This window comes from Haliotis asinina, chromosome 14 (assembly GCF_037392515.1).
Source record: "Haliotis asinina isolate JCU_RB_2024 chromosome 14, JCU_Hal_asi_v2, whole genome shotgun sequence".
NCBI classification, from domain to species: domain Eukaryota; kingdom Metazoa; phylum Mollusca; class Gastropoda; order Lepetellida; family Haliotidae; genus Haliotis; species Haliotis asinina.
The window spans coordinates 41,515,121-41,539,163 of NC_090293.1; the positions used below are offsets into that span (position 1 = coordinate 41,515,121).

Sequence of the window (24,043 nt, forward strand, 5' to 3'; positions counted from 1 at the left end):
GACGTTAAATATTAACTCACTCATTCACTCACCTGGCACAAATGCTGCTACAAGCCCATATGCCTCCTCCCTGACTGACCTCCCTCTCAATACTGATAACAAGTGATGATATTTTTCTCAATGATAATGCCTACAATATATGAAGAATTCACGTCTGTGTTTTAGACAGCCCTCACAAATGTGTGCTTCCGCCACCCTTGCTGACTAAAGAAGAAATGAGACAAAACATGATTGATGTAAATATCTCAAGATTTATATTAGAAAGATATTAACATGTTTATATCAAAGAAATCAACAAATCAAAGTTAGAAATACATCATGCCATATATGTTCATTGACCATGTCATGAGTGCATAGATGTAAGTATCTTATCTGCTCACTTACGATGCACTTACAAACACCAAGCACTCCACCATTCATGAACATTATTAGATTTGCAAATGACATACAGATTGTTGACTAGTTCAATGCCAAGTATGCCAAGAGGTGAATTCCACTTGTACAAGTCCCATTCCTTAATGCCATTATTGGTAATTAGTTACATTTACCAGTATACAAATTATGCAGCTTTAGCGTCAAAAACCTATACACTCACTTTCGAGACAATACCCAGGAGAGGATATCCATGTGACAAGTACCCATCGCCATGACACATCTAATGCAATTCTGTACAGGAATTGAGTCAGGAAGACATTATTCTGCATTTTAAAGTTAAATTGGAATTTAATTCTCCTTTTAATTCTGTCATAAAGCTGTTGGAAAAGCTTTTCCTTGGGATGTAGAGAACGCCAGCAGGAGAAACAAGATTCCATGTGGTAGCAGGGAAGGAGGTAGGTCGTCCTCTCAGTAACACACACACAGCCTCTTGTTATCAGTTACTGTAGTACCTCTTCTTGAGCGTTCTGTACTTCCTCAGCATATAGAGAGCCTCAAGTTCCTTCACTACATAGTTCCCTCTGGCCAATAACATTTCAATTTGTTTTGAGTCAGTCACATCTTTATTTTTTAAGAAAGCATTTTTCAGCTTTCCTCGAAAATAATCGTAACCTTTGGGATAATCTCGTCCAAGATGCAGCAACTGAAATCAGTATGTAATAAGTTTTACATCCCTATGTTAGAGACAGACACTGTCATCAACATGACAACATTTGGTTCCAGATATGCCACAGAAAAGATGTTGAATTTTTAATCATACATAATGTAATAAATAGAGCAAAAAGCTACAACTAAACAAAAGGATAGTATAACTGAATGGCTGGGTTAGTAAACAGTTGACTGAACAGTGAACAAATCTAACAGCTCTGTCTTGTAATAAAGACTGGCTCTAACGAAAACAGCATTTACAACACATCATTATGACAGGATCAAACGCTGATCAAACATAAACAAGATCAATTCAAAAAAATATCCACTGTTTCTAAATTCCTATTCCACTTCTCTTCTAATAACATAAAAGTGGCACTTATCGTAAAAATTGTATACACATTAAACATTTCCTTTCAATTTTTACTTTACAGCATTTATCATAATTACTATTACTTACATTCTTGTACAGTTGTATGACCTGTGGACGTAGACTTGAGCTAGCCATTTCACAAGATGTAGATGATTCAACTCATCAACTGAAAAATATTCAAAATTTTAGTATTAAACATTCAACATTATCATAATTACATATGTTCTTAAGGGAGTAACTAACAATATCCAGCTGAGCTGTCGAGCCAACAAACAATATATCAGTTGAAGAATGTTTGCTTTGTAAACACAAGCTGAAATCCTAAAGTGTGTCAATTCTTTTGATAGTTTTTTTTTTTTTTTTGATTTGATGACACTGCTTTGCTACTCAATAAATATGTATTAATGAGACATACATCTCCATGTATTCAAGTGCATTTAATGTATTAGAGCTAGATTCATATAAGTTATTTTTTTGTAGTGCATACGGCAAAATAATTGTGTATGGAGCTGTGACACATAGGTACTCACATTACTATTGTTGGTAACTAATACATAATATCATAAAACATATATGTAATATACATAACATAATATGAATATTTTCTCCCAAATCAGAAATCAACATCAAAAATGGTCTGTAGTCTACATTTTCTCTGGGAAATGTCCCACTGAATTGTTAAAAGCTTTCTCTAAACACTGTTCATCAGCATTTTGAGGACTCACTTAATACTGGACCAATGAATTTACATGCTCTTTGTGCACATGTAGCAAGATGCAATATACAACATTTTGCAGTGTTCCTGCCATACTCATTTAGCCATCTGATACATTACACAGCAGTGATAACGTACTCCATTATAACATCGTATATGTATGCCATAAAATGTACATGTGGCTTAGACTTACACAGAAAATTTATACAAATATTTATTCGATACAGGTAACTGACATAGTTCAATGTCTAGTAAATAAGAACTGATAATCCAACATTGGTGGACAGGAAAATAGCCTGACTTTGATGAAGCTAACATTAACAGAGTCCAGAGGCCAACTAGTGAGATAGATACTAGGTGCTATATAAATTAATTATTATTATTTTTATTATGATTTACACGTTAAGATAAAAATGCAGCAGAGAAGGTTTGGGTGATCCTGTCACAGTCATGCTAGCAAGGCTGATCATCAGCTCAGGGCCCTTGCTACCTCAACATGCAGCCAAGACAGCGAATGGGACTTTTCCCAGGAACACTGCCTCATCAAACTCACCAAGAACTTTCGTGGAGTTTTGAACTGTAGCTACACCTTTGTTTTCGGTACGAATTTTTAGCTATTGAGATGTTCTCTTTTCAAAACTTATTATCCCATCTGTCAACCCAGGTGTTCTGGAGAAATCACTCAAACACATCTCCTTCAACTTTGCTGACTGCACGAGATTTGCCTGCAAGTGAATTGCACAGGGTCCACGATTTCATGTTAGAATACTGGTGTGGGGCTTTCAACATCCCTGAAACTAGATGTTCTATTTAGGTTAGATTAGAAAGTCAGTCACTTCTTAGATTCATATTCTAATTGCAATCCGCTGAGTTTGCTTAGTAAAGAAAGTTAGAAGTTTGATATTTTGGGGTTAAAATTTAGATATTAGTTAGTAAATTTAGTTAAATTCTTAGAAATTCATCAACACAAATGTTTGAATAGTTAATTAGTACTTCACACATTTGCTTTTACCCATAGGTGTTATTATATTTAGTTCTTCAATAAGAAATAATTGTTATCACTTTCAGTTCGCCAGTTTTACATTGTAGACAGCAAGACTAGTGTTATCCCATTTAGTATATTAGATACATTTATGTTTTCCACAAAAACCTTCAGAACATCAAGTGTTGTTATGCTTTGCGTACATTATATTTGAATCCCTATGAATATGAAATAGACACCAGACCAATCCCTACGTAATCAACACTATCAGTGTATGAAATAGCGTCTGCCCAGCGGCCCACTGCTGGCTAGTTATACAGCGGGCTTATAATTTTATTTTATAGCCAGCCCTGTGGGCCATTACATTTTCAAAGAGTATATACTAGTATTTGACTACACCTTTGACTACGTGAAATATTTCGAAAATAATTTACAATTGTGGTAGCTTGATGATGTATGTATAGTTCATGATCAATCAAAGCAAAACTTCTGCAGATCAGCCTACCCATTTATCTAATACTAAATGTGACTGGTCTAGATAATCCTTTCAGCCAATGAATAATATCATTCTTTTTCGCTTTTCTGATTCAGATGGCAGTGACACTAAAGGAATCAAAACTGACCACTAACTTATGGTTTTATTAATTTGCTTTGCACATGTATAATTTTACCTCACGACAAGTAATTCATTAATTTCTTTATTTTAACACATCTCAGTTTTCTATTTTTAATACAGGGCATCAGGGCCGGCAACAATATTTAGTTATCAGCCATGTGGGCTACCTGTCTTTTTGAAGGAGTTTCATACACTGACACTATGTAATATGTTGTGATATTTTCTCACACTGTTTATGAACTGCATGATCTACTGGTATGAATTAATGACACAAGTTCAAATACAGTTCAAAAGTTTTATGTACATATGGCAAGCAACTGGCATGAATACAAACCATAATTTTTGGTTGTAAATGTTTGACCTTCACTTATTTCATAATATTTGCTAATTCTGAGAGCTTTACATTGTCAATATGAATGTATCTGAAATTCGGAAACATTGTATTGTATCTTTCCAGCAAAACTGCCTAGGGTAGTGTGTTTCTCAGTGGATGTCGAGGCAGGCATATCAGATGTAGATTTATGCTTTATCTTGAGATGGTTCCTCATAGCTGAGGTTGTGCCACCATTGAATGACACTTTTATGGCACATACCAAGCATTCTGTTTTCAGCTTGTGTTCACTTAGCTTTAAATAAGACCAAACGTTGGAGCGTGAATGCTCTGCCATGTTGGGATGATGGGTCCAACACAACTACACATGAAGTGAGAGGGGAGATAACTTTCCTTGGACGAGTACTTGAGTGTAATGTTAATACTCCAGAAATGATCCTACCCGCCTCGTACTCGAGTACCCGTGTACCCATTTCAGACCTACTGAAATGCAAGTGGGATGCTTAAGAGGCAATGTCCACATATTTAGAATGCATTTCCTGACTTTGAAATCATGCTGCTGTCAAAAGCAACAGAATGAATTCACTGGCTTTGTCCAAAAGGACTGAGGCTGTATGTTGGCCTATTCCAGAGAAGTTTGGAAGCATCATTTTCAATGACACCATTGAGTGAGTGAGTGAGTGAGTTTAGTTTTATGCTGCACTCAGCAATATTCCAGCTGTATGGTGGTAGTCTGTAAATAATTGAGTCTGGACCAGACAATTCTTTGATCAACAGCATGAACATCGATCTGAGCAATTGGGAACCGATGACGTGTCAATCAAGTCAGCAAGGCTGACCACCCGATCCCGTTAGTCGCCTCTTACTACAAGCATAGTTGCCTTTTATGGCAAGCATGGGTTGCTGAAGGCCTATTCTACCCTGGACCTTCACGGGTCCATGACACTCTGGACATGTTCATGGTCGTACCATGGATGGACCGCAGAGTCAACGCCACAGGCATAATTATTATATCCCAAAGCAAACTGAATTCGACATTCTGCTTATTTCGATGATTGCATTGGTAGCGCAATATCAGGGAAGTAAATACACGATCGGAGTACAAAAACTGTTTCATCAGTAGGGCGGATGCCCAGTTCCTGTCATGAGACGTTTTATTGACAACTGAAACCTGGAAGTTCAGTTATATAAAGAGCAAATATACATCAATATTATTTACCCTAGATCATTAATACCACCTCAGATGCAAAATCAATGGCCTATATAACAAAAAATAGCAAGAGAAATTCAGCAAGATCAGTCATCTGCTAGTGAAAGGTTATGTATAAAACATGAAGCCACATTATCAAAACACTCTCTCGCAGTGCGGAGGGAAAAGTATGGCTCATCGTTGAAAACACATACAAAATACCATCATGTGGCAAGTGGCTACAGTTTCGCCAATACAATGTCATCAATGCTATTTTTGTAGGATACACATGATATTTTCTGGTGAAATAGATGAATATATCCTTAGCACCCAAGGTTAGCAATAGCACAATCAACACTTTAAATGTATTAAAGATACAAAATTGCGTTTTTGTGTTACATCATTGAAAAACCATAACACTGGGATATTATTATTACTTTACGAATAACAATTTGCAATTAAATAGTGGTTTTTTTTATCAAATTATATATCACTGTTGAATTACTTGATTTTACGTTTCATCATATAGATATCCTATAAGTGCCAGTTGTTGCAAAATCTTGACGTTCCTAATCAACTAGTTGCTACACTCAACTTTGTTTACAGATAGCAAGGATAACCTTACCTTCTAACCAGTTCTAGTTTGGTGTGAAATGCATGCATGACATCATTCACACAAGATGGTAATATCTGTAATACTTCGTGCATCAATATTAAAATAAACAAGAATGATATGTGCCAAAGGTCACGTAGTCTTGACTAAAAATATGTGAGTACACGCCATAATTCGTACGTCGACTAGAAGTTCTGAAAGTAAGTTTATTTGCATTTTTCTCTCAGTCAGTACAAAATAAGGAACAAATACTAAACAAGGGTCCTAGGTACAAATGGCACGCATGTATGATCTTACGTTTTAATGGCAGTGAATGCGCTGAAGAAACATTGTCGTGTGCCGCAAGCCAAAGACGGTTGCCTACACGTTAGGTAACTAAATACTTGAATGACGAAATATGATTATTAATCAAGCTTTTTACAAAGAATATCGACCAAGTCACACGTGTCCTGAGTTATGAATTTTCAAAAATGATTTCAATCTTTTGGAATGTTGTTTGGAATTGGACAGTTACACCACCATGTAAATTCTATATTTAATATGTACAATTTCATATACCAGGCAAGTCCATACTTTTAATGGTACCATAAGTGAATATGGCGTTTGTTTTACGACCTTTCTCATGGACATAAAACGACGAGTTTCATGAGCATGTAATTATTGATTCCTATAGTCTATGACGCGTAATTATATTCTACAATCTAGTTTGTGTTGATATTATTTTATACAGGAAACAATGTTATGTTGGCAAATATCACGACATTCACAAAACGGCAGTTTCCGGCAGCTCGGTTGCTATCCAACAACAAACTGGAAATATTAGACCACAGAGCACTGCTTATCGCACTACTCTCGGAAATGGTAATGACTAAGTATTATTTCTGTTCGGTTTTGTAATCCAACTATATCATCTTTTATCGTGGATGTTTAGTATCTCTAACATTTCTCAGTTCAGTTTATTACCATTTCGAGACAATCTAAAGAAATATTCAGACCAGTAATTAAGGTCGTGTTATCAACAGACGAATGTTAAATTAATATAGTACGATGCTGGCGATAGAGTTGCATTTGTATCAAATTGGCCTCAAATGTCTAATTAACTCACATTGTATCATCATGAATGTTAATGAGTTAAGTCTACTTCAGACTTGCAAATATGCTTCAGAATATGCTACCTGAGTATATTATTTCTTATGCACGTTTTGTTTTGCTTCTGTATTTTAATTTGTTCATGTTCATGAACAACTGTTCTTATGCTCAAACCTAGTTACATTTGCAGTAGGTGGTGGGTTGGGCTAAATTCATCCTCGATATCTCCAGTGTGTACGTTCCGATAAGTCTCTACTATACCCTGGACGCATCTACGGCTCTGCCCGATATATTTATTACCTCCCTTGACTGTCTTTTGATCCAGTCAGGTGTCTACGCTGGGAAGTTGAGCGAACCAATCACAACTCACTTTCGTTTTTTGAATTATCTAACCGATTATACTTGGCAACAGAAACCATGCAGAGGTTCTCTGGCAGAGGTAGAAGGCGTTCTTGCGTATGTTGCTTTAAAGTTTCGGACCTGTCAATTTGTTTGTATGATTTCCCTAAAATCTGGGACGCACAGCGAGCAAACCTTTGCAGTTGCGACTGCTACCTTTGTTGACACTGGCAAGATCAGTTATAACGGCGGCCTAGTTGATTGGCTACTGTGAGAAGGCGGAGCCAGCAAAGGGAGGTAATAAATTTATCGGGCAGAGCCGTAGATGCGTCCAGGGTATAGTGGAGACTTATCGGAACGTATACCCTGGAGATATCGAGGATGGGCTAAATTGTGTCTGTAGATCTGATCCCCTAACTCTCAAGTATTGAAAGTTAGACAAAGGTACCCTAATACCATATTTGTTTGATGCCAGAAATGTATGGTGTGTATATCACCAGAAAATTTAACATCAAAGCAGTTCATGCATGTTGAAATGAGAAATAAACATTGCAAAATTGTGCAAAAATAGACATCATTCATCACATTTCAGCAACTAAAGTTTTGTTAACTTTCATGAATGATAATGACATTTACTTACTAAAGTAAGTAAGCTGGTAAGTTACTAGCCCTTATTGAAATGGTGAATGACATGAGGTATTCTGCTATCTTGCTCCGAATATACATGTATATATTTCTTATTTCTAGGATGCTATGGATTACAGCATTTAGGGGCCGGTCATAATTTATGTGTGTGTGTTCGTTTATGTCCAAAGTAAGTGCTCCTCACTTTTCAATGCTGAATAAAACATGGATATATGCGCTAGATAAATAACCCATAATTATATTGCTTATATTATTATACAGATTTCTACACTTGGTTGTATGTGTGTACTGGTGATTGAGGGACCTATAAGCAGATCCAAAGGGGTGGTACAGCATAGCACACCCCACCCAACCCCCTTTTGTCCTGAAAGTTTATCAAATGACCATTGAAACTCTCTCCCCTCCTTTCTCAAACAGCTGTCTCTGCCCATGAGACCTAGTGGACCTGGAATCCCTGATGTATATGAAAATATATAATGATATTAGGATGAATTGTACATTACATATTTATCTTACCGAAGACCTGAATTTTAATTTTGGACTGTTTGAAGCATTTCTGTTGAATGCGATGCGAATCGCCATTTTGCAGATGACACAAGGTAAATAGATTTAGAGTTATCTCCCTTCCATCGATTTTCAATCACAGTACATCAGTAATTTCCGTGCTTGTTTGGGGATTCAATGTTATTCGAGGCAAAGAAGTACTACAATGAAGCACCAGAAGAGTTCGGAATTCCAAGTGGTGTACATTGAAAATACTACATCGCCTGTAAGTGTACATTGAAAATAATAGAGTAGCGCTTAGCCAATCAGAAAGTGACACTCATGTGTGAGGTATGATAATTACATTTGTATATATTCATGTATAATTAATGCAAATCTTTCTCCTTACAGCTCAGGGTTTCTTCTTTGTTTCAAATCAATATTCATTTGACTTGTTGTACACTTAAATTGGTGACATCAAACATGTTTGTTTTTTGCTCCAGGGCACTGAAGAGGTTTATTTCAGTGTGAAGACACTGTATCTCATATCATTTCAACACACTAATTTGTTTTTATTTGATTGCATGCTATTCAGGAAAATAGTTTTTGAGACATTTGTGAAAATCCAAGCGTCTCACCCAATCAATCATAATGGCAGATGAGGTCAGTAACAAGTGTGTGCTATAGATGTTTTGGTATGGGACAGAAGAATTGTTTGACATTGCATAGTAGTGAAACTGTAGCAGTAGTCAATAGATGTTATTTGTCTTGAAAGTGTTTGTATGAAAAATAGATTTTTGTAGATTTCAAATATATAGAGGTAACAACATTTTACTGAAAAATGAAGAAACAGACTTAAGAATGGCTAGTGTGTTAGCCGGCCAGGAATCAGAAATTATCAGTTGAGAAACTCAAATTTCAACACTCAAATTTGTTTGTTGGTTTTTTTTTCTCATTTTTCATTTGTAAATTTTAAGTTTTAATGACTTCAGGTATATAAGCAACAACAGAAATACTTCTGACCTTTACGTACCTATTAATGTGTGAATTCAGCCCTTTCAGTATGAGACAAAACTGCATACTGAATGGGCCAAACAAAGTGAAAGTTGGTCCAATATTTCTTTACAATCTTTGACACAACAAACAGTGGTAAGAATGTGACTTGTGATGGCTGATTAAGTTTGAAAACAGCGAGGTTTTGTCATTTCCACTGAAATACATGTTTTCAAAACTAAAAATCAATGCCAGAGTTGAATTCATTTCTAGAAATTTTCTCAAAACTCTTTAACATTTTTTCACCAAAGTACCAACTGTTTTTAGGAATTGTATTTATAAATTCAACCCAACCTGAAATTGTATTATTAAGCATACAACTGCAGTCTGATAGGTTTTACGATGAAAATTGTTTTGCTGTAAATTGCATAGAAAAACATTGAACCATTCAACATGACAAGGTCCAATATTGTATTATTTGTCACATGACTTACATCATGATGGTGTAGATGTCACCATAGTAGCATCAGACTTGTCAGCAGCCGTCCCAGAATGAAACACCCATACAAAGGCCACTAGCAAGATTGCACCAAGCCTATAGAACAGTTGTGCATGGCAAATGTGATGGTAGATTTCACCCAAGGACTAAATATATCAGCTTGTACAAACTACGACATCGAGGCAACTATGAATTATTTTGAGTGAGGGAAGTATTGTTATCACTGTATTGATATAAATATTGATGATGGAATGTGTGAGTTACATATAAAGGTCATGATTTACTGTACAGTTGCCTACAGTTTCACTCCATGCTGACTAACCTCATCCAGCGTGACCCACATTAATGACATCGCATTTGTTTTGTTGATTGCATGCTGCCAGTTTCAGTTTGGTTTGCTTTGAGTGTTGTATTACATACAGGTGCACAGATTTACTACTTACAATTGGTGGTGGCAGGATCATTGTAATAGCTGTTGCTTGGGTTACAAGATAGCATGACAAGTGACATTACCAAGTTTATGTGCTGGTAATATAGCCAAGCAGCAAATGTGTTGGGGAATTACCAAGGATGTTATAATTAACAAAATGTCATCTTCCGTTGACAGCATTTTGTGGGCTTTAAGAAATGTGATTTAATACAATAAGCATTTCTTTCAAACTTGATGGACAACTTCTAAAAGTGCTACTTTGGAAAAATAACTTTTATGCAGAAGATTATGTAAATGATGTTTAAGAAATTGTTCTAATAATAGTTTTATACAAAATGTAGTAAAATAATGGATGAGAAGAACATGTTAAGGTGCTTGTGTTTGTTGTGGATGTAGCTGAAATATATTGCAATAGCTAAGTACAACTGAAAAAAAAACATGAAATATTTATTTACAGCTATATATTACTTTAGAGTGAATGAAGTCAAATATGAATTTTATGTGTTCCTATATTTTATCATTTATGACTGTTGTTGTTGAATTTAAGTGACAGCAGAAATACATGCAATAAATCTGTTTTCATTCATGTAGCAGGTAAATGGCTGTTTAAGTTACAGAACTAGGTAGAATACATAGTAAATGATAGTCTATTGTGATGGAACAGATCTGAACACAAGGTAGGATACGGTAGTGTCGGCCCCAAGAATGAAGCGTACAACATAATGACTAACAACTTCTTGTTTATTCCATATGCCTGGTTCAGCTATTTCAAATGACATTTCTTGAAAAATATGAAGGTAGCCAAATATCACCATTTTTCTTTTTGAAGAACTTAGACAAGTCATGATACCACCAGTATTTGATTTAGCTTGGAAGCTTGTGATATTGCTTTGTCCTAATGCATTGATGGTAAATTGGTCCTGAGTATATATCATGGAACAGAGTTACATGGGATGGTGGAGGATCTTTACAATCAGCACCAGCAAATTCCATCACATTAACCAAATCAAGAAGAGGTACTGAAATATGTTGTGTTTATATACATTTTTCCATGATGGCAACGCAGCAGATACTGTATGTGAGAGTGGAGACTGGTATTGTACAGGTGAGTATGAAGGTTGTACTGGGTGAGAATGTCAGTGGATAAGTGTAGCCTGGTCTCGTTGAAGCCACCAAAGAAAGATGGCAAGAAGAAGCTGACCAAGGCTGACAAGGAGAAGTTGAAGAGGGAGGAAGCAGAACGCAAGGCACAGGAGGAAGGTGAGTACATGCTGGTGTCACTTACTCTGATAGCTCTTTGCATTAAGACCTGACCAACCCTCAGCCCTCTTAGACGGCCAGAGGCCCGTTTCACAAAACTCTCGTAAGCCTAAGATCTCGTAACTTTTCTCGTAGCATTTGTACCTGGCATACTGTAACATAAGAGGTGCAAATGCTACGAGGGAAGTTACGAGATCTTAGGCTTACGAGAGTTTTGTGAAACGGGCCCCTGGTCAGGATTAGATTGATGCTTTAAAGTCTTTGACTCTTGTACCAATCAAATGTCTCCTTTCTAAAAGCATTTGTTTCTATGTTCATATCTGCTCCATCACACATCTGGTATGTCATCAATGTGCGAAACAGCCACTGGCCACTACCACTAGTGTAGGTAATGGTGGTACGGGAGCTGCAAATTTTCCCTGCAAATTTGCAGGCGATTTTGCTCTTCGGTCCGGTACCACCATTACCTATACTACTCATGGGCTAGTTTTAATCCAGTCAGGCCAGTAAATATCCATAGTCCCTGGCCCGACTGGCTAGTGGGTTAGTTTGTAAATATAGTACTCCCTCTGATTTGTTATAAAACAATTTTAAATCATGCAAAGTTATGGCCTGATAAATATATTCTTCTTATGAATGTAACCAAAATATTTCACAAATGCAGACATGTGTTTTGTTTCTGTTTTTGATGGTATTTCACTTTTTAAAAATCTTTTACTTAATTTATATATTCAGATTTCAGTATTGTAAAGTATTTTGTGGGCTAGTAACTGGCTAGCTTGACTGGCTAGCAAAAGTTGAAAAACTATTTTGCACACTGTATGTCAGTTCAAAATGACAGCAGGATAACAGTGTAGATTTGGAACTACCCATTCATGTTCAGAACAGATCAGTATGCTGCCCTGAATGCTGTGCTGACTTGTGCTTAGATTTTAGAAACCTTGATGCTGATGCCACAGCTAATCAGACAGTCATTTTCATACATTGCCATAGATAAGCCGATAAAATAGATGAGATGAGGTCCTAACTTGACCCTATTTCTATGGTAACATATGTAACGTAATACAGCCTAAGATGTTGTCAGAATGTCATGTAGAGAGCTTTGTATATGATGTATTTGATATAAATGAGATTTGTTTCATGTGAATATTGGATTTCCCAATCAAGCAGGCAAGAAAAACATTTTTTTGTTTTTCGTCCAATACTATTTGATGTATTATTGTTCATCACGCTCTTCTTCACATTGCAACGTCCCTGATATTCCCTTATCTTGTCAATTTTTTTCCAATGTGATAAATGTCTGCGACCTTTTCCATGTTGGACTAACCCTTCCACCAATAAGCTGACACTGGATGATGTAACTGGAATACTATTCACAGTGGTGTAAAACTCAGCTCACTCACTCATTCACAATCACCTTCACTAGTTCATGATATGGGGCATAATGAGACCAACATTGTTATTCCAGAGGAAGCACGCCTGCAAGCTGTAGAGGAAGAAAAGAAAAGGAAACAGCAGGAGAAGCTTGAGGCAGCAGAGAGGAAGAAATTAGAAAATGAGGTTTTTAATTTCATTTATTTAATTTAACGAGCACTTAGAAATAAATGTTTTAAGTTAAATGTCCTCTTGCAGATATAAAGCTTGCTTAAGTTATGCACTCATTTACCCTGAGGTTGGTGCTCCTGGTTCACACAACTCCAGACCCGTGAAGGTCCCGGGGTAGAATAGGCCTTCAGCAACCCATGCTTGCCATAAAAGGCGACTCAGCTTGTCGTAAGAGGCGACTAACGGGATCGGGTGGTCAGGCTCGCTGACTTGGTTGACACATGTCATCGGTTCCCAATTGCGCAGATCGATGCTCATGTTGTTGATCACTGGATTGTCTGGTCCAGACTCGATTATTTACAGACCGCCGCCATATAGCTGTAATATTGCGGAGTGCGGCGTTAAACTAAACTCACTCACTCACTCACTCACTCACACAACTCCTATGTCTGTGTACAGGAGAAGAAAATTAGGAAGATCCAGATGGCTGAACTTCAGGAGATTCTGCAGGGGAACAGGAACAATCTACAGAGACTGCATGATGACCGCAGGAAGAAGGCCAAGGTCAGCAAATGCAGATTGTGCTGATCATACTTTAAGAAATTATGAAATTGTCTGAAAGTTGTACAGTTACTCATTTGTGTTTTTATATCAGCCTGGGTTACCACAAACTTTGTAAGTAACAGGGTTCTACAGTGAAAACCATGTTGATAACATGCATTCTTCATTATTTACTTGACAGTTTGTACACACTGCATTCTTCCTTCACATATTCCATCATACATGAATAGATATAACCACTTTGCAAGTAACAGGATTCTAGGCTTTCTAGGGTTCTAAGGATTTTAGTCAACTAATGACTCAAAGGAAACACAAAGGCAGGTGAGCTTCACTCTGTGCCGTAACTTTGTGTGACCCTACAATTGCATGAAATTGATGTATGTAGTACAAGACTAAAGTGAGACATTGCAAGACTATGACAAGTTATGAAAATATTTCTTCTTTTGTATTATGTAATCTCTCTTGATCAAGTTACTTACTTGAATCTTTAAGACATTTTAGCAGCTCCATATATAGCAAAGTGGTCATATGTATTCATTTGTCATGAAGGAATGTAGTTTGATGGTGATTGGTAAACATCATCCTGCAACAAGTGTTAATGCCTGTGTGTGTTCCAGTGGGCGAGGTACATGAGATGTGATGGCTCCCCAGACCCCACCATCCCGGGGGAGATCAACACCTACATAAATCTCAGGTTGGAGGAGACAACTCGGACACATCCAAAACTCATACTGAAGGACATAGAACTAGACCTTTCAGTATGTATATAGTGGAGTCGTTCATTGTGTTACTGCTGGTAACGTTGTAAGGTGCAGATCTTTCATTTTTCAATATCACTTAGCAGGAAAATGTTCCTCATCTAGTATCTTCACTGAGTGAAATCTGTTGATTGATGTTTTAAGCCTACTGGTTAATATGCAAAGTAAAATGGTGGTTTTAAACCAGGGAGCTAAAGAAAGGAAGGCTTGTGATGTGCATTCTTAGTGATACTCTGGTGAATGTATGCTATTTGGTAGTTTTCTACACGTTGATGGTGGTAGTTTGTAGTGAGTCATGAGGAGAAGTATGTACTACTCATTATGATGTTGTGATTGAGCACATAGTAAAGATATGGATCATCTTGACATAGCCATGTTTGTGTTCCAGTTGATAGCTGAGTTAGAGTACATGCTGACAGACACCCCACTAGAGGAGCTGACAGACAGACAAGTGGCAGCATACAAGGAGGTGGGTAGAAGCAGCATGCAAAATAATTTTTTCATTTTGCTAGCCAGTTGTCCTAGCTAGCTATGTCTAGCTAAAGTTACTAGTCACCAGGGTAATTCACCAGCCCGAAATTTGAATTTAGACATGGATTTCATCCTAAAGCTGCTAGTATGATGAACATTTTTAGTGAAGCCATCATCCAATGCATGCTTTGAAAGAGTATTGTAACTTAACATTTTGGGGATAGTGATATATTTACAAAATGACCCCATGAAAATTTGCTAGCCAGTTGGGGCTGTGAATGTGGAGATTTACTGGCCAGACTTGATTTTAACTAGCCATGGGTTAGTAGGCCAGTGGCTGTTTCACACACTGGGTAGGAGTCACCATGGTCATGCTTCCAAAATAAGCCTTGGCTGGATACCTGAGGTATAAACAGTCATCTTCATGCAACTTCTTGATGAAAAGTGCGATGAAAGAGGCATGAGCTTGCCCCTTATATCATTCAAATATCATCCAGAAAGTACCATGCTGTGTTGGCAGAGATGCTAAACCTCTCCAATTTTGGCACAGTTTCTCTGATTTCCAAATACAAAATCTGCTCTCTGATTTGTGTTTTAAAAATTATAATTTTTTTATGGTATACAGTTTTATAGATCACTGGTGATTTCATTGAGTCAACACTGGTAAAAGCTCCTGTCTGGCTTTCAATCAGACAACAGTCCACATGCAGAGTTGGCATCTCTGTGTTAGATTTTCCTTTGAAGTTTCTGTATATGCATTCACATACACTGGACATATATTTACACACACAAACTATATACACATGCACAGGACATATACATTCATACACAGGCTGTAAACTTTCATACAGAGGCCATATACTCACATGTAAACACATGTCTGTCCATCTAAGCAGTCATATTCACTCACCCTCTATTCATTGTACAAAATGCTTTCAAATTAAAGTTCTGTATTTATTATGTATTTATTATGAGGTTTCTCTACCTACGGTAGTATCAACTTGTATTGAAAATGTTGACATTTTGTGATCATTTCTGTTATCAAAATAACACTAAGACATTGTATACCCATGGAAAGGATAATTTTACAGTAAAAACTAACATAGATAGAAATTCGTCATTTGAGTCCAGTGATGTGATTCCTATTTTGTACCTCAGATCAGATTTACTGTGAGTTAGCGAGTATGGTTTTACACTGCTTTTAGCAATATTCCAGCAATATCATGGTGAATGTGGAGAATCGAACCCTGATCTTCTGTGTGACAAGTGAACACTTTATCCACTAGGCTACTCTACCACCACAGGTTTACTTTGAACATCATCATTCAGTTTGACTATTGTGTGTAGACCATCGAGGAGCTCCAGGAAGTGATCCGGGGGAAGCTGGACAGAGCAGTGTTCCATGTGCTTTGTGATGCCAGCACAATGCAGGACCCAGAGACGTATAATCTCCAGTTTGTTATAAAGAATCCAGAAATACAGCTGTGCATCTGGGGAAATCTCAGCAAAAATCCAAAGTAAATAATTTTATATTTTTTTATTGTTGCCTCTTATGTGAAAAGGTCTACATAAGATCAGACATATTAACAACATTACATTTGGAGACAGTAGATAGTGGACAATAAAGGCCATATTGCATCATCCTGCTCTTCATGTTGGAAAATGTGTAATTCTGGCTCTGGGAAGGGTAACCCACATACCGAGATGGGTGGATAATGAGTTGGACCTGGGTACCCATCTCAATGCCCCCACACGTTATGATTATGTAATTATTAGATTAAATAATGTAATGTGTTATTCTTTGATGATAAAATGGTGTTGACTTTGAAGATTTAAACATTATTTACAGTCAACTGTTTTAAATATTATACATGATAAAGATACTGGAAAATTTTAGCCTCCTAGCTCATGAATATATTGTGATAAAATTTGATGTCAGGAATTAACATAACAGGTATCAGGGTAGGGTGAAAGAGATGGGATGCCTGGGTGGAAAATTTGGACCAGTCCCAGCCCTAAGTCTTTGGTTTCTTGGGACAGTGACAAGCTTCTCACTTGAGGGTGCCGGTGTGAGATCGTCACTGTGTTTGGGAAACAGGTGGGCGGGTCACCTGAGATGCAGGAATTCATTGTGTTGCATCCATGACGCCTGCCCAAAACATATCATTGTTGGTTCAAGAAGTAGTTTGGGCTTATTTATGGAATATCTTCTAGGGTGAAGTCTTTCGAGTTCCAAGATGTTGGTTTCACCTTTGACATCCCACGGGTGCTAGCTCTGTCAGACTGTTCGTTCCAAGTCCGCATGACAAAGTACGACCACTATTCCATGTACAGCAAGACCTTCAGTCCTCGCTTGAAGAAGAAGGAAGGTAATATTCTGATCTGAGTCATAGTTTTACAACAGGCAACTGAAATAGATTAATGTAACAGTGATGACTGTTGTTTTCATTGTTCTAGATGTAAATATGATTCAATGATATCTATAGCCCACTGTTACATCTTAGTACAGCAACATCTTTATATAATAATGTGCTAGTTTTAAGGGTAAATTTGTAATCATTCTAGTTACTTTACTATCCTCTGTTTTGAATAGTATGGATATGAATTTCATGCATAACCTTTAGTCGTGATATGACAGAAGCACTGCAAATGCAACTATAACTTATACCTCACTGACTAATGCATTATGGAATCTCTCAGAAGTTGTTCCAGAGCCAGTTGAAGAGACAGAAGAAAAACCTGAGGAAGAGGAGGAGAAGAAGGAAGGAGAAGAGGGGGCAGAGGAAGAGGCAGAAGCAGACAGGGAGGACACAGAGGTAACTAAATTCTCAAATGGGAAAAGTGTGCTATGTTCACAAAAGCATTTGTTTACTATTCACTTTGGTTAGTACACTACTGATGAGGAAATAACAATTGAATTTGGTTGTTCTGGGTGTGTTCATCAAATTCAGTATTGATTAGCCCAGTGATTGTTGCAGTTAGCTATGGCAGTCTTGGAGCTAAAATCACATTGTTCAGGCCGATGGATCCTGCTCTGAGGAAACTGTTGCTTTACTAGCAGAAAAACATGGCTTTCCTGTTATTTCAGGACCTTATGGCACAGCTGAGGAAGATGGATGGTGGGGAGGAGGAGGAAGAAGAACAAGATACAGAGAAGAAAGAGGAGGTTGAAGAAGAGGAAGAGGACTTTGAAGATCCTTCAACACCAGGTTACAACAGCATTATCATATAGGCTAGGCCAATAGTACAGTACTGAAAATGAAGAGGGACCATTTTGTTTCCCAAAATTTTGTTGTTATATATTGATTGGAAATATCCTGTGGGCAAGTTGCATACTACCAGTAAAGGCAATTTGAAACTCAAATGGATCATGTAGGTAAACTGTTATTCTTAAATCCATTTGGTTTCCATCTGAGATAATAAATATCCTTGACAGTTTGATGTTTTCTTGGTATTCAGAACCTCCTGAATGGGAAGACTTTGAAGAAGATGATGATGTTGTTGACTTGAGAGCCTACAACGTCTTAGGAGGAGTTTTCTCTTTTGACCTCATGGCTCTTCCTCCACAACCCAAAGCCGTGAACCAGTGGACTCTTACTAGATGTAAGTAAACAGCTTCATATATTTTGTATCTAGAAGCTCTCCTCATGGAAGATTTTCTGAACAGGAAACTTAATGTGAAACTGGTATGTGGTAATTGTATTCCATTATGGTACTTCTTTCTTGCAGCGTTACTGAAACAAGCAAACTAAACATGACTATACAAAGGAATGAACCTGGATTCTCTTACAGTGGTGAACCCCCCACAGATCGAGCTGATGGAATATGTGGCAGAGTTGCCTGCACCTGCTGCCACCAGCGCCCAGACGAAGGACCAGAAGGACACACAGACACAGGAGAAGGACAAGCGAGATGCAAAGCCTCCTATAGGTGTCACTATCAAGTAGGTGGAACTTGTACTTGATATGACTGTAACCAGTACTTGATATAACGCTAACTTGTACTCAATGACTGTACCTTGTTCTTGATGTGACTGTACCTTGTACTTGATGTGACTGTAACTTGTTCATCAAGGCTGTAAACTGGACTCAGTGTGGTTGTAACTTGTACTTGATGAGTTTAACCAGAGCTGTGCAATAAAACTGGTTTACAGGTATTTACTGGTTCTGACATGAAAACAATACATATTGAGATTCACTGATCAAATACCAGTATTTTGACATGCATTTAGAAAACTTCATAACACTCAGAAATCTTTGGATATTTCCTTTTTTAATTTGTGCCAAATTTTCATTTTTATTTTGTCATGATTAAAAGTTTTTATTAAAGTTTAATCAGGCATAGTGATTTTATTGTGTTGTTGCTTTATACATCAAGCATTCACTCGATTATAAGTAGTTTCTTGTTAAAAACACCTTCTTGCAATGTGTTGTAATACATATCACAATACATGCTTTTGCATCACAATATGTCGCAATTCTCTGCAATACCCACCCCCAACTGTAAGCCCTACATGATATGACTGTAATCCCTACTTGATATGACTGTAACGCCTACTTGATATGACTGGAACCCCTACTTGATATGACTGTAACACCTACTTGATATGACTGTAACCCCTACATGATATGACTGTAATGCCTACTTGATATGACTGGAACCCCTACATGATATGACTGTAACGCCTACTTGATATGACTGTAACGCCTACTTGATATGACTGGAACCCCTACTTGATATGACTGGAACCCCTACTTGATATGACTTGAACCCCTACTTGATATGACTGTAACGCCTACTTGATATGACTGGAACCCCTACATGATATGACTGTAACGCCTACTTGATATGACTGGAACGCCTACTTGATATGACTGGAACCCCTACTTGATATGACTGGAACCCCTACTTGATATGACTGTAACACCTACTTGATATGACTGTAACATTACCAGATATGATGGTGACCCTAATTGATATGACTGTAACGTTACTTGATGTGCCTGTTACTTGTTCCCTGTGGCTGTAAGCTGACAGAGGTGTAACCTGTTGCAGGTTGCCATCTGATGTCATGTTCCAGGAGGAACCCCAGGTAGTTCGGTGGGACGAGGACAAAAAACACTGGCGGCTGGACGGATTCTCAGACATTGTCTACAATGAGGGTAAAAACACAATACTTTACTGTCTATAACCTTCACTTAGTGTACTAGTGATTCTAAGACATTGTCTACAATGAGGGTAAAAACACAATACTTTACTGTCTATAACCTTCACTTAGGGTACTAGTGATTCTCAGACATTGTCTACAATGAGGGTAAAAACACAATACTTTACTGTCTATAACCTTCACTTAGGGTACTAGTGATTCTCAGACATTGTCTACAATGAGGATAAAAACACAATACTTTACTGTCTATAACCTTCACTTAGTGTACCAGTGATTCTCAGACATTGTCTACAATGAGGGTAAAAACACAATACTTTACTGTCTATAACCTTCACTTAGGGTACTAGTGATTCTCAGACATTGTCTACAATGAGGATAAAAACACAATACTTTACTTTGTATAACCGTCACTTAGGTTACTAGTGATTCTAAGACATTGTCTACAATGAGGGTAAAAAGATAATACTTTACTTTGTATAACCTTCAACTAGTGTACTAGTGATTCTCAGTGATCTTGTAACATAAATCCAGTGCTGATACCTCCCAGGGAAGCCAATATATATGGATTCATGATGTGGCAATGAGATATCAGTTTTCATTTGCTGTTACAGAGAACCGGACATTTAGTTTCAAGATGTACAAGTTTGGCATTATGGCACTGATACAGGAGACACATATCAACATGCCATTCCAGTCTTGGGAGCTCCGCCCCCGGGCAGTCAACAAGGCGGTACTGTCCATCATTGCAGCCATTGTGGAGCTGGACATTGAGATAGAGGTGAGGTGTAATTTGTTTAGGTCAGAATTGTCCTGAGCTTGGGTTTTCAAGTGGCAACTTCACTGGATAATGTCATGAGATCACTGACTTGTCAAGTCCAGACTCAATTGTTTACAGTTTATTCGTGGGTGCTCCCATAAAGTTGGAATGCTGCTTAGTGGGACATGAAATATCTAACAAAGAAGAAATCATGTGGATGACTCTTTAAGAGCATTCATAAATCTAAAATATTTTGCTAAGTTTTCCTTTCCATGACAACAGGTCAAAGGTCCTTTATCCTTTTACAGATTTCTGACATGGACCTCTGTATACCTTCATAATTGTTATCACACTTTCACCTTTCAGAATTCAATGTGCTGTTTGAGCACTTCTTTCGAAGATCCAGCACTGAGGCATCTCAAGGGGCAGATGATGACTCCAGCAGACTTAATTCAAGTAAGGGATGTTTCTAGCTACGGATAGATCTGGTATTAGCATGTAGTCACTTTGAAATAGCATGGCACCCAGAACTGGGAAGTCATCCATGTTTTCAGTGGCAAAGATATCCTGGAAGTTACAGAATTAGTTACCAGTAGTTCATCATGCCCAATCCCTGTTTATATTTCATAAAAGGGTGAAATATGTGGGACCAGTTGTTGAAAACTATGGCTGAAGTAGTGCTGTTGGTTGTATTCCACCAAACTATCTCAAGTTGTTTGGAATCAGCATTCCATACAAATAGAATTGATAAACATTCTTTCAGTTTAGGAAGGATTTGGTGACATTTCTAATGAGAATGTTTGAGAGCAGACAAAGCATTCATAATAAGTTCTACTGGGGTGTTTAATTGTTTCAATACCTTGTTTCCAGAGTTTAAGGAAAGCTGGTGTGAATGTGTTCCCCTCCGAGGACTCCTCTAAGTATGTCAGCATCCAGAACAAGGTAGGTGCTGCTGCTGCTGCACCAGAAGACTTTATGTTACCATTTTGAAATAAGAAATATAAATGATGTGTGAAAATATTTCTGTCTTTGCCTGAATAGAATGGTTGATCTCAAGGTCTGAAGGAAGATGTCAACCAAGTTCACTATGTGCATGTTCAACTTCAAAATTCCTGAGACAATTGAAGTTTCAGTGTTTTCAGCATAGCTAGGAAATAAACACCAGTTCTGGCTCTATGCTCATGCTGAGTGTATGTTGCTTCAGCATCCAGTGTTGGAGTCCCGGACATATGAACAGATGGCTCTAACCGCATCAGCCATGGCGTACTCCTGGTCCAAGTGGAACCAGGACAAGGAGGCAGACCAGATCATCTTCCAAGGCTCGGAACATCTCAGCGATGAGCGGTTGTTGGAGGTCTGCACATATTCCCTACACTTGATTCACTCTATTTAAAAAACTTGGGACCATTACTTTGAAACTATACATTAAGACAACACATCATAGAATGTGGGGAGTAAGAAAGGACACCTTATTCGAAAAGTGGATAACACAACAATGGATAATTCAGGCATGTTCACTGATGATGAATTAAGATTAGTTCCATGTGAAAGTCAGCATGAATTTCTTCATGTTTGTCACAGTAACTCTAGCATGTTTTGTCTCTGGTCATTGATCAGCCATTTCTGTAATTCCTTATTATGGACGGCGATATCTGTTTATGATATTAAGCTAGTTTTAAGTGTAAATCTTTGATGTGTTATGTTAATGTCCTTTGTAGAGAGGTATCTATATTGTATATAGGTGTTTCTTGAGCAGATTTTGGCTAACACACTGTTGATGCGACCTACAATCCTCTCACTGTACACAGGGCCAACTATCCAACCTGTTCATAAATTTATTGCAGGAGGACTGGACCCTGTTCCAGGCAGGCAAGAGACAGGTGAAGCAACTGACAATGACTGAGTTTGATGAGGTGTTCACTGAGGAGTCAAAACACCCAGGAACAGTAAGTAGAACTTTCCCGCATGCATTCGCATAAAAGCATTCCTTGAATTCATGACAGCCAGAGTTTAACTATGGGACACTGTTATAGACTGATTCCATATGGAATTTACAAATAAAAACTTCTATTTCTATAATATTTCCATAATTTTTTAAGCTGTTTAACCCTCATGTTTGACACCCCACCCATATTATGTGATATGTAATATGTATTTTTTTCCCACCATCCACCCCCTGCCATCAGTGGCCAGATGATGTTAATCATTTCTCTTTTCTGCTCTCTATATGGTTGAGATGTTTTAAAGTAACACAGAGGTGACTAATAACATATTCGCTGACTCATGGCTTATGTACTTTCAGTTCAAGTCCAATCTGTACCATCTGATTGTGGACACAGGGTCGGAGGAAGCCAAAGACAGGATCTATAACTCCAGCTATGAGTTTGTGGATTGTGTTCAACAGTTGCTGGAGGCAACCAAAGTACTCACCTACTCATAAACTGCACAGCTCAGGACACTAAGACTCTAAAACCAAACTGATCACAGTATGAAAACTCCATCTCATAAATGCTGACCATGTCAGAGAACTTTATATTTTCTTTGATGCATCAAGACAGTGTGAACTTGTTGCTTCAAAAAATGAAGGCCTGTCCGTCTGATGCATGAAAAGACTTGTTTATCACAGGCTGAAGCTGAAAGAATGTATCAGTCATGGTGACTTTTCACTTTCATATTAAGACAGAAATACATTTCATAGAGTATTATTTGTACATAACATGTTATATTTTATAAAGTTGACATGATCTTGAGTTGTTTTCTATTTCATTAATGTCTGTTGAACACCAAGCCAAGAACGACTGAACCGGATAAGCATGAAAGAGTCACCAGAAGATGACATATCTCCCAGGCCCCCATATATTTGAATGGACAAATCATCTGACATTTACTTGATGCTTTGTATAACCCCAGCATGTAATGTGGGGGGATATAGTCGACGCCTCGTCCATCCCTCCGTACGTAATCATGTTGTTTCCGGAGCCTCAGAAACCGTTCAACATCGTTTAGACCAAACTTGATAGATATAATAATCTCAACCTATAGTTGTGCCTTTTATCATTTTTATTTTTTTCTGTTTTTCCATAGAACTTTTTGGTGTTAGTCTAATGGTGATGTGGGCTTCGTTTCTGGAGCATAACTTAAAAA

The 24,043-nt window shown here is 37.6% G+C and overlaps 1 protein-coding gene across 4 annotated transcripts; it reads left to right on the forward strand.

Moving 5' to 3' along the window:
- Positions 1-6,663: 6,663 nt before the first annotated feature.
- LOC137261534 (dynein axonemal intermediate chain 7 homolog) lies at positions 6,664-23,649 on the forward strand. Of its 4 annotated transcripts, XM_067799293.1 has the most exons (21): positions 6,668-6,763; positions 8,078-8,144; positions 9,054-9,121; positions 11,550-11,640; positions 13,109-13,200; positions 13,645-13,749; positions 14,364-14,504; positions 14,893-14,973; positions 16,323-16,492; positions 17,190-17,344; positions 17,676-17,791; positions 18,064-18,184; positions 18,435-18,578; positions 18,768-18,918; positions 20,031-20,137; positions 20,754-20,920; positions 21,266-21,355; positions 21,770-21,841; positions 22,104-22,253; positions 22,744-22,845; positions 23,202-23,649. In XM_067799293.1, exons 3-21 carry the CDS (start codon positions 9,110-9,112, stop codon positions 23,337-23,339), a joined length of 2,205 nt encoding a protein of 734 aa, XP_067655394.1. In that variant the 5' UTR covers positions 6,668-6,763; positions 8,078-8,144; positions 9,054-9,109; the 3' UTR covers positions 23,340-23,649. The 4 variants fall into 4 exon arrangements, with proteins under 4 accessions (XP_067655393.1, XP_067655394.1, XP_067655395.1 ...); XM_067799292.1 differs by lacking the exon at positions 8,078-8,144 and having other exon boundaries at positions 6,664-6,763; XM_067799294.1 differs by lacking the exons at positions 8,078-8,144; positions 9,054-9,121 and having other exon boundaries at positions 6,681-6,763.
- The last annotated feature ends 394 nt before the right edge of the window (positions 23,650-24,043 follow it).